The 11,505-nt window shown below is 50.9% G+C and overlaps 1 protein-coding gene across 7 annotated transcripts in view; it reads right to left on the bottom strand.

Annotated features, from left to right (window-relative positions):
- Positions 1-11,505, bottom strand: part of Kif21b (kinesin family member 21B) — a 48,400-nt gene that overhangs the window by 19,408 nt on the left and 17,487 nt on the right. For 4 of the 7 annotated variants that reach the window (XM_013346754.2, XM_026780022.1, XM_013346751.2 and 1 more), the window contains exons 7-17: positions 10,993-11,108; positions 10,306-10,501; positions 8,157-8,346; positions 7,355-7,418; positions 7,039-7,257; positions 6,613-6,691; positions 6,125-6,242; positions 5,137-5,328; positions 3,295-3,494; positions 1,857-1,964; positions 1,296-1,364 (exon numbers count right to left, since the gene is read on the bottom strand). In XM_013346754.2, the coding sequence (XP_013202208.1) occupies positions 1,296-1,364; positions 1,857-1,964; positions 3,295-3,494; positions 5,137-5,328; positions 6,125-6,242; positions 6,613-6,691; positions 7,039-7,257; positions 7,355-7,418; positions 8,157-8,346; positions 10,306-10,501; positions 10,993-11,108 (1,551 nt within the window). Of the gene's footprint in view, positions 1-1,295; positions 1,365-1,856; positions 1,965-3,294; positions 3,495-5,136; positions 5,329-6,124; positions 6,243-6,612; positions 6,695-7,038; positions 7,258-7,354; positions 7,419-8,156; positions 8,347-10,305; positions 10,502-10,992; positions 11,109-11,505 lie in introns of all 7 variants that reach the window. The other 3 variants (XM_013346753.2, XM_013346750.2, XM_013346752.2) reach the window with 1 other exon arrangement.

Here is an 11,505-nt window from a genome sequence, read left to right as displayed (position 1 = left end):
AAGAGGGGACCCAGTGAACAAGGAAGACTAGGGGACGAGAAGAGGGGACCCAGTGAACAAGGAAGACTAGGGGACGAGAAGAGGGGACCCAGTGAGCAAGGAAGACTGGGGGATGAGAAGAGGGGACCCTGTGAGTAAGGAAGAATGGGGAGTAAGAAGAGGGGACCCAGTGAACAAGGAAGACTGGGGGATGAGAAGAGGGGACCCAGTGAGCAAGGAAGAATGGGGAGTAAGAAGAGGGGACCCAGTGAACAAGGAAGACTGGGGGACAAGAAGAGGGGACCCAGTGAGCAAGGAAGACTGGGGGATGAGAAGAGGGGACCCTGTGAGTAAGGAAGACTGGGGGACAAGAAGAGGGGACCCAGTGAGCAAGGAAGACTGGAACTTCAGGAAAGCCTGGTTTGGGCGTTGGGAGAACAGGGGCAGCTCTGTATAGGCCTGAGCTTGGGGCTGTAAAGGGAAAAGAAGTCTGTGATGTAGAATAAACACAAGAGATGCTCGTTCTCTCTCTTTTCTATTTTTTCACTCTCATGCTCTTGAAGGTGTATACACATGTACACACCTGGGTGTGCCTGTGCACATGTCCCCAAGCACATGGAGACCAGAGGCGGACACTGAGTGTCTTGCTCTATTTCTCCACCTGTGTTTGCAGGCAGTGTCTGTCAATGAACCCAGAGCTCTCCAGTAAGCTAGACTGGCTGGCCAGCAAGCTCTGAGATCCACCTGTCTCCACCATGCCAGTTTTTATATGGGTGCTGGGGATTAATGCACAGGTCCTCAGGCCTAGATGGTGAGTAATTTACTGACTGGGTCATCTTTCTAGCCCTCCCTTTTTTCTCTCATTTTTTCTTTTTTTTTTTTTTTTTTTGTTGTTTTTTTTTTTTTTTTTTTTTTTTTTTTGCTTTTCGAGACAGGGTTTCTCTGTATAACAGCTCTGTTCTGGAACTCACTTTGCACTAGGCCCTCGAACTCACAGAGATCTGCCTGTCTCTGCCTTCCAAGCGAGGGCATTAAAGGTGTATGCCACCACCACCTGGCTTTTTTTTTTCTTTTTTAAATGACCAGTCAGACACTGGGGATGGGATGTGTGTATTGTGCCCTCTAGGTTTGGCTCACTGGTTGAGAAGTCATTTCTCACAGGTTACTACAAGTTGGCAAGGCTGCACTCACTGAACGGAAGGAGATCCAGGCCACACATAGCAAGGGTTCGCCCTCCCTCTTATCGCTTTAGAAGAGTACTTCTTGGGAGCCAAAGCCACACCTGTCTATCCAGCTGGCCTGATGAGAACACTCACCTCCTGGGTCTTCCTCCTCAGGACGATTTCCTGCTGGCGCTTCTGAGACTCCAGGGCCCGGATTTGAAACTGAAAGAAAAGGGTTGGGCCACATGCAGCTACCAACAACACCCTAGCTGTCCAGACAGGGCTGGAAATGGGCTGGGCACTCTGCAGCGAAGAGCTCAAGACCTTCTCGTGTGGGGTGATGCTCACACTGCCAAGCTGTAGATAAAATGGATACTTGGATTTGCACCCTTCTACCTGGGGTGGCCGTGAAGCTAACTCTCTTGGTCTTACCTCCTACCATGAACACAAACCTGGACTAGACACCTAGTCTCCCGGGCCTGAAGCTCCAAGTGTCTGGTTTTATTGGTGACCTTGGAAAATTCATGTCCTTCTCTGGACTCAAGTTATTTTCTTGAACACGCAGGGGTTAGGACAGAAGTCAACAGTAGCTCTGCCTTTCTGATAGGCTATATTGTGTTCCAAGCAAGGCTGGTGTCACTTGGGCCGGTGGGAACTGGGGGTTGAAGGGTACTTGGTAGGCAAGGGGGGCTGAAAACTCCTGGGAGCTCTTACCTCCTGCCTCCGTTGCTCTTTCTTGAGCTGAGCAATCTCCCGGTTCCTCTTGGTCTCCACCAGCCGTCGCCGCTGCTGCTCCTCACGCATCTGTTTCATGAGGGCCACCTGGGATGGCAGAGCCAGCGGAGGTGAGGCTGGGCTGGACCAGAGCTGCCTATATGCCCAGTCATAGCTGGTTGTGAGGACACTGGTCAGGGAGGCAGCCCTCAAAGCACCACCGACTTGGGGGTCTGAAACCTAAGATGTCCTTCCCACTCGTCCCAAGTGGGAAGCTAAGATACCTTAACAAGCTGTTAAAGAAGTGGCCTTGGCACTTAAAGTCTATCCCAGCCCCCATTAAAAGCCACTATCCCCAGCCTGGCTGAGACTCCAGGGCCAATCTTACAGCCACAGCAACACAATGAGAACTTGTTACAAGGCAGACCCCATCCTTAGGAGGCTCAGATGAGAAAGGCCTCTCTCCTGTCTTACCAAGAAAGAAATGAGCCTTTAAGACAAAGTAACTAGAATCACAGATCCAGGAAGAGCTGGCTAGTGGAGCCTGGGTCATCTTACTTCCCAAACCCAGGCTCCTCTCCATCTCCTGCATTCCTCACCACAGGGAGGTGAGTGCATGCCTGGCACAGGGCAGGGGTGAAATGGGCCTCAGTCCCGAGGCAGCATTGCTCTGCAGCTCTCCTAAACTGCCGGAGACCCCAAAGCTGTGGGCCTCACAGTCAAGATCTGCAGACACAGACCGCTGCAGTCCTCGGCTGCTCCTCTTTCCCCTATAGGGAAGAAGAGGGCCCTGCTCAGGCACCCCTGAGCTAACCTTGGGTTCTTCTTTTCCACTTGTAGCCCTGGGACCATAAGAGCATAGTCAGGTGGACAGAGCCAGATCCTGGATGAAGGACTGGACCTCCCTGAGGACAGAGCCCACCCAGGTACACATCCATTTCCTCTAAAATCGATTAACTTTGTCTTTCCTGTGTGTACCAAGCATGCAAGATGCCTAACCAAGAGCTAGCAATGGTGCCAATTGTTACTATGATTAGAGGCTTGTACCAAATGAAGCTTTAAGGCTTCTTTGTACATATGGGAACTATTAGTACAGCTACAGTGTTACATACTAATAGTGTTAACATACATATATATAGGTTATATATATGCATACATATTATATATGTATACACACACACACACATATATATTATACTAGTAGTGCAAGTATTAGTACAGCTTCCCAACACAACAGCAGCATTGAGCAGGGTACCTGCAATGAACCCAGTACTGAGCTGAGGTAACTAGGAAGAAGTGCACATGACTGAGGCAGGATTGGATCAGGTGATGCTGTGTTTAGTGGAAGATCCACACTTGACAGCAGTGATAATCTTTAACTTGGAATATGAATTCTAAGGCACCACAAAGGCACCTTGACCCCACTCCTCATGCCTACCTTGGCCTTCTTCATCTCAGCTACCTCCGCTTGCAGCTTCTTCAGCTCCCTTTCGTAGCGGGACTGGTTCTTGAGTAGCCTGGCGTGCTCCTTTTGAGCAGCCTGTAGCTTCTGCAGGTCCCGGTTCATCTCCCGCAGCCTCTTCTCATAATCCGCCTTTATCTTGTTGGCCTTCTCCTCTGTGTAGCACTCCATGGTGCCTGAGAACAGTGAAAAGCAGTGTCGGAGCTGCAGGCTCCACGGCTCCCACTAAATGAGGGCTCAGTGGAGAGACAGGCCTGGGGTTCTTGTTTTCAGGTTGACCTCTTCCCTGAGCCTACTTCTTCATTTGAACAATGAGGATGTGGGCTCAGCAGCCACCCTAGGCTCTTTCCTGCTCTGACATTCTATCGTTCAGTAGCATTTTCAGAATGAGACTTTGGTCCCTGAAAAGGTGGTGCCAGCAAGAAGTGGACGGTTAACAAGAAGAGCTAGGGCAATGGAACTGCAGTGGAAGGAACACACCGGTTCCTCGCCAGATGCTTACACCAGAATGCAACATCCCCAACTGCGGGTCCAAAACCAGCCCGACTTCCACTTTTCACTCCATCTCTGAAAACCTCACCACCTCCTGCCCAGAGGCTTGGCTACTAAGACACGGTTCCCTTATCCACCATGCCTCCTGTCCACCCTACCTTTGAGATGCTTGAATCTGACTACATCTTACCACCTGTCCAATCTGCCTCCTAAGTGGTCTAGCCTCCACTTTCATCCACCAACAAGCCAGGCACACGACTGCCTCGGGGGCCTAGCAGCTTCTGTTCCCTCTGTCTGGAATGTTCTTCCCACTGCTAGTTCCGCTCTTGGGCTACCTCATCTCTCTTGAGCCTTACTCCAGGTTACCTTCTCCTTCTCCATGTAGCCCTCCATGCCCCAGGCTGCGCCACCCCTAAGTCCCCCATCAACCGACTTAGTTGTGCCAGCCCTGCTAGCCATTCTGCTCACTATGTTGTCACCCTGCTAGAGACACTCCATGAGAAGGATTTTACACACTAAAACAACTCCAGTCCCTAGAGTAACACCTCTTCTATAACATTAATCTAACACCTGCTAAATAAGTGGACGAGGAAGTCAATCGTCCAACGAGTCAGAGCAGTAGAGGGGCACAGTTTGAGAAATTTTATAAACTGGATATAGTGGGGTGGAGGGAGGTCAGGAAGTGTCTTAGTCATATGCCTTAGGAGACAAAGGATTAAAGATTTCTAATGTATCACATGACAACCACCAGGGAGGCTGAGGCAGAAAGACTGCCATAAATTCAAGGCCAGCTTGGGCTACTCTGTCTCAAAAAGGGGGGCTTCAAAATGGCTCAGCAGCCGGGTGGTGGTGGCGCACGCCTTTAATCCCAGCACTCGGGAGGCAGAGGCAGGAGGATCTCTGTGAGTTCGAGGCCAGCCTGGTCTACAAGAGCTAGTTCCAGGACAGGAACCAAAAAGCTACAGAGAAACCCAGTCTCGAAAATAAAAAAATAAAAAAAGGCTCAGCAGATAAAGGCACTTGCTGCCAAGCCTGATGACCGAAGTTAAATCAGTGGGACCCAGATGGTGGAAAGAGAGAATGGGCTTCTGCAAGTTGTCCTCTGACCTCTACATGTGTGCTATAATCTTACACACACACACACACACACACACACACGTAATTTGAAAACAAAAGTAGCAGAGAAGCTGGGTTAGATACAAGAACATTTTAACTATGGGCAAAAGGTCCCTTGTGCAGAAGGCCAAGTGTTATCAGAATGATGCTGGGTGTCTTTTGACAGAGCAGGGGATTGGTCAGGAAAGAGAAGCATGGTGCCGGCCTCACTGAGGTTCTGCAGCACACGGTCGCGTTCCAGCTGTGTGTCTCGGATCTTGTTCTGCAGCAGGATCAGCTTCTCCTCGTACTGGTGCTTGAGCGTCTGCAGCCGCCGCTGGCTGTTCTCCAGCTCGTCAATCAACTTCTGCTTGATCTCAATCTCGCAGGTCAGGTCTGCCAGGTCTGCCTGGAAGTTGACTTCTGCAAGGCGGGGCCAGACAGAGCCAGACTCAGCCGCAGGCCAGGGGCTGGGGCAAGGGAGCAGAGGTGACAGTGCAGGGTCAGGGGACATCCTCTGTCAACAGTGAGCAATCAGTGACCAGAACGGTAGGCGGAGGACTGCCACGTGGGGCAATACATTCAACGAGCAGCTTCAGAAATCCTTATTGGGTCTCAAGAGCTTGGAGGGAGTCTAACGCCTTTCTCACCCTGATGGGCCCACGTGTCTTTGTCACCATGATTGATGTCACGGGACTCTGCTTGGGTGAAGGAGGGTAAAGTGACTCAGAGCACCTTTGTAGGGCTGCAGGCGAGATGGCAACAGGACAGAGCTGAAGGACAGAAGTCTCCACATGAAGGAGAGGGTCCTGGCACCAGCCAAAGTCATTCATTCAGAAGGTTACCCCTTTCTGGGTCCACCAAAGTGGGTCAGGAACCTTTCTGAGTATGGTCAGTGGTGACTCAGGGGTGGGGGTCTAATACCTTTGCACAAGGCAGTGGCGAGCACTGGCTTTATCAAGCCTTGTGAAGGGTCAAACTCAGCACAGTAGTGAGCATGTGAGGGGGCTAAGGATTCCCATCACTTGTCATTACTGTTGTTTTCATTGGCATCACAGACAGGAGTCTGAGCCCTGTCTAGACATGCAGTCTCTGAGCACACTAGCCGGCTTACCCCACCCGATCCATCTGAACTTTTTCTTAGGGGCCAAAACCTGATTGACAGCCCCACCATTGACTGGCCACCAGCAACTCATCTCCCCAGTCCTGGCCCACGCACCCTTTTCTTCAGGGTCGGAGTCTGAGTCTACCAGGCTCTCTTCGCTGCCCGAGTCTTCATCCTCATCCTCACGCCCTTCCTCCTCCTCACAGCCACTCTCGTCTCGCTCTTCCTCCTCCTGGGCACAATGTACCATTAGGGCTGCGCCTGCCTCATGAGATGGGAGCCCCAAGACAGAGATTGGGCCACACAAGACTTCAGGGGAATCAGCAGGGGTGGAAGCCAGCCACACCCTCCTCTGGGAAGACCATCCACTGCTACTAGCCTGGGTACAGTATTTGTGGAGGATGCTCAGTCTAGCATCATCCATTTGGGATGAAGCAAAGGCCCGAGGGATGGAGATCACCATGGCAACAGTCAGCATTATCAAAATACTCAAGGATCAACTAAAGGCAGCTCTCTGGCTGGGCCCACTACGCTGATGGAATCTCTACCCCGACAGGAACATGGCGGCAAGCCCATGATGAAGCAGCCGGGGGAGCCCTCACCTCCTCAGCCTCGTTCTCAGTCTCTTCACTGTTTTCCTGATGGAGTTTTGCCCTCTTTTTGAAGGCTTCTTTCTCTGGGCTGCTTAGGGAATGAAAACGAAGCCGGATTAGAAATTAGCACCACAGGATGGTGGTGATGGAACTCAGTTCCTGCTTTGGAGGGAACGTGATCTACTCCTCCAGTACCCACCCCCAGTCCTGCTCTATCTCCTGGGATTAGCCTTGAGGAAAAGCACACAAGAGAAGGCTGGGGAGGCATCTTTGCTGCACATTGAATAAGTGCATTATTGGTAACGCCCCTAAGAGTGGGGTGAGGCTGCGTAGGGGTGCTCCTCCCTATACTTGGGGCAGGGAGCGCTTCTCCTGGATGGTGTGTGTGTGAGCACCTTCCAATGCTCTAGGTGCAGGGAAGGTAGTGACACTTACCTCTTCCTCCGCTGCCTGACCTCTTTCTTTTTCAGCCGCTCCAGGTCTTGCTTGGCCCTACGGATCACTTCCGAAGCATCTTCCATGGAGCTGGCCGGGCTGCCCCCAAAGGCTGGACCTGCTGGAGAAGCTCCCAGGGAGTAGGGATTGCGAGTGGAAGCCCGTGAGAGGCTTCGGCGGAGAGACTCATTCATGGCTTCACTCTCCAAGAGCTTTGTTCTGTGTGGACAGAGCAAGTCGGTGGGGCCTGGTGAGCCACGTAAAATTAGCCTCGCCAAGGCCATCCAGCCTGCTCACACTGGATGGGCCTACTCACCGCAGCTCCTCAATCTCCCGGATGTAGTTCTGGATCAGAGCACCAATGGCCTCATTGCCATCACCTGAACGGAGAAGACAGGCACAATAAGGAAAACAGGTGACAACAGCAAGGACCAAGGCCATGGCTCTAAGACTGGTGGCCTTGCACGTGCTTCCAGCATGGTAGCTCACACAGGCTTTTCCATAAGGGAATCTATGTGAAGGAAATACTTGAACATGACCGTAGTTGTATCTAAGCACTGTTGGGTAACGGCATGAAATTGGAAACAATCTAAACGTCCATCAATAGTAGCTGTTCAATAAATTATTCAACATCACATATGGAGCATCATGCAGTCATTTAAAAATTAAGTGGCTTTGAATATGAAGATTTTATAAGACACGGTGCTAAATGAAATAAAGGAAGTCATAAAATAGAAAGTATGACCTCATCTACAGAAAATGCAATGCATATTATCTGCACGCACAAATGATATATTCAAATGCATTTATACTCAAAACAAATGTGCTGAGAAAGTGTGGGAAAACACGCACTGGCTGCTCAGGAAGGATCCTTCTGAAAGCAGCGGGGATGTGGGTGGAAGGTCAGCTGTGGAGAGTTGCATCTTTTGCTTAATGCACTATGGGTCTCTTACATGTTTAACAAGAAAGCTATGAGTGTGCCATGCTAAATTGCTGGGGAATGCATAAACGAAGTAATCTATGCATTGGTTGGCCATCACAGCCTGCTTGATACCAGGGGGCAGGAGCAGTAGCAGGCATGCTACTGTTCCGAGCTAGTTTGCTGCACCCGGACTTACCAGCCTTGGCCAGAAGCAGGTTGGCCTCCTGGCTCATGAGTTGTGTGACCCGGTTGTTGATGGCATCAATGGCCTCCTGCATGGCCTTCACTCGAAGACGCAGAGCCCCGTTCTCCTTCTGAAGCATGGCATTCTCCCGAAACAGGTCACTGTAGCCCTCAGCACCGTCTTCCCCAATCACCCGCTTGCCCTGGGATGGAGACAGGCAAGGAGCAGTCAGGAGCTAAATCTCATGGGAGGGGTACAGTGGCAATCCTCTTCCACCCGTCCTGAGCCTTTCCCAGGGCAGAGTGGCATTTCTGGTCTCTCCCTTTCTCCAGGTTTCCTGTCTCCCAAGGCTCAGAAGCTGACACAGCACTGGATATGGGGCTCACTTCTTTTTTGTTTTTTGTTTGCTTTTGTTTTCTTTTTTCGTTTTTCGAGACAGAGTTTCTCTGTGTAACAGACTTGGCTGTCCTGGAACTTGCTTTGTAGACTAGGCTGGTATCGAACTCACTGAGATCCACTAACATCTACCTACCGAGTGCTGGGATTAAAGGCGTGCACCACCACTGCCCGGCTGGGCTCATTTATTATTATCTCCCTGTCTAGAACTCTGAAGGTCACAAATTCAAGGCCAGCCTGGGCAAAGTGAGTCCCAGGCCAACCTGGATTACATAACAAGACTCCTCTTTAGAAAAAAAAAAAAGCCTGGCAGTGGTGACACACACCTTTAATTCCAGCACTCAGGAGGCAGCGGCAGATGGATCTATGAGTTCAGGGCCAGCCTGGTCTACAGAAAGAGTTCCAGAACAGCTATGGCTACAGAATCAAACCCTGTCTTCAAAATGAACACACACACAGTTCTCTCTCTAACAGCTAGAAAGCTCAAATTCTCGATTTACCTTGCTATCGCTTGCTTTCATTCTCCAGGAATGTTAATCCAAGTGACAAAACCCTGCCAGGCAGTTGGCACATAAAGACAACAGGGAGTGGAGAGGACTGGGGTAGAGAAAAGTCACAGTCTAGGAGAGGCGGTCACTCTCTCGATATCTTTGTTCTCATGTTTACTGTCTACATTAAAGCTATAATCGGTAACTATGCACACTGTCACCAAGACACTGGGCTCACAGAGTTGTCTGTTGTATAAGTAAAAAGTCAAGCTAATGAATTTCCCCCCTTTAAGTCCCCTCTATTTCTGCCCACGAATGTTACCATAATCTTTGCTTAGTCAAAGAAGAGGATTACTATAAGGGTAAAGCTTTAGCGGTATAGAATTTGCTACCTCTTCATTGCCTTGATTCTGTGTCCTGAGCTGCAAAGGAGGCCAGTGCCTCTTAACAGCTTACAGACAGGATACGATTGCAAATGCACAGTTTGTTTGTGCTTGAATTATGAAATTTCTTCATGTAAGAAACACCGCTCCTCACTCCAGCCAACTTAGTGCCAGCTGTTGGCAGAGACAAATTTTTCCACAGAAGTTGAAACTTCCTTCTTAGCTTTCAGAAAAGCTGTCAAACAAGTTGCATGCTTCTGAAACCAATTCCAAACCCACCCATCTATGTGACAGATCCAGACTAGGGGCCACCAGCGGGTGATGTCAGCCTTGGCTACATAGAATTAGACACGCCCCCCAGAGCACCTGTTTTTCCCCTTTCTGTTGTTTTTATATGGCTTACTCTCTACCCAGAATGCCTGCTGGCCTCCTCCTTCTGTTGATACGTCATTCTTTTAAATCTCCATAAAAGGCCCATTCCATAAAGCCCTTCCTGACGACCTGGGCAAGCAGGCTGGCCGCTCTGCCCCTGCAGCACCCTGTGCCTTTATTGTCAATGACTCCACCATAGTGGGGTGGTCTCATTGATTCCAACACAATATATTCAGTGGACACACAGCACCTGGGAAGTACCTTCCCTGAACGAAAGACCCATGCTACAACACGAAGGTGCTCTAACTCGTAGACTTTGTATTCTAAGTCTAGATGGCTCAGTCTGAGCTGGATTCGCCTTAAAACCCAGGACTAGGAACTATATCTGATGCACAGTGATGTCTAGCAGACATGATGGGTGGGTGACGGGAAGGCGGGAGGCCAGCTCAGGACCTGGTTGTGGGATGCTACAGGGCAGGGTGTGGAGGGGGGACCAGCCTGGGGGAGCCTGGGGGCGCTCACCGCTTTGTACTCCATCAGTTCCATCTGCAGGCGCGCGATCTCAGCTCGCAGCGCGCTAATCTGCTGGCTGGTCTTGTCCTGGTTCACCACCACCTTGTTTTTGATGTTGCGAGCCCGGTTGGCATATTTGAGAGTGTTAAGTGTCTCCATGAAGTCCCGATCCGAGGGGCTCACACAGGCAATCATGATGGTCTGGCTAAGGGTGCAACCAGGCTGGGTGAGAACAAAGGACAAAGCCAGGCCCACAAGTACTGTTCCAGAGCAGAAGTTCTGTTTCACCCTGATCCCCTCCCCAGTTTAATGCTTAAAGGACCTGGAACCCGGGATGTGGGACCCTGGACCACCTGGCCAAAGAGGAAAATCCTTGAAAGCAGCTAGCAAGGGTGATGACTAACTGTAGAATCCTCTGCTTGGCAAGGTAAATATGTCATGGCCTTTCTGTAGGCCTGACACTTGCCATTTCTTGTCTCTCTGGGCTATGTGGCTTCCTTTAGGATTGTCTCTCACTGTTGTGAAGTAATGAAACTGAATCTACTTAGCCACAAGTCACTGAACAAAGTGCCTGCCTCTGAGTCTGCAGCCTAGGCTGAGAAGGCCCCCTAAGTCCTGGGAGTCAGGCCCTAAGCCCACATCAGAATTCTCCATCTAGGAACTTCCCACCCTTCCTCGACATGGGTCATCAGATACCTGTTGCCCCCCAGAGAGTCCTGGAGCAGCCGAGTGAGCTTGGAGTCCCTGTAGGGCACGTGCACCACCTTCTTGCTTTGGTCTCCCAAGGCGCTGATCACATTACCCAAGGCCAGCTGTGGGAGAGAGTGCCTGAGCTCGAGAGTCACACAGGGCCAGCTGTGGGAGAGAGCGCCTGAGCTCAAGAGTCACACAGGGCCAGCTGTGGAAGAGAGCGCCTGAGCTCAAGAGTCATACAGGACAGACACAATCCCAAACATCTGTACCCGCTGCCTCCGGCAACACTCAGGCTCCTGGGTGGGTTTATACACTGGCATGGAAACTGAGGCCTGAGGGCGAAGGAAGACCCAACAGGAGTGAGGAAGAAGAGGAGGTGGAGGAGGAAGAGGAGGAGGAGGAGGAGGAGAAGGAGGAGGAGGAGGAGGTGGAAGTGGAAGAGGAGGAGGTGGAGAAAGAAGAGGAGGAAGAGGAGGAGAAAGAGGAGGAGGTGGAGGAGGAGGAAGAGGAGGAGGA

This window comes from Microtus ochrogaster, chromosome 6 (assembly GCF_000317375.1).
Source record: "Microtus ochrogaster isolate Prairie Vole_2 chromosome 6, MicOch1.0, whole genome shotgun sequence".
In the NCBI taxonomy this organism is placed as follows: domain Eukaryota; kingdom Metazoa; phylum Chordata; class Mammalia; order Rodentia; family Cricetidae; genus Microtus; species Microtus ochrogaster.
The sequence above is the reverse complement of the archived record's forward strand: the minus strand, read 5'-3'. Positions and strand labels throughout refer to the sequence as shown.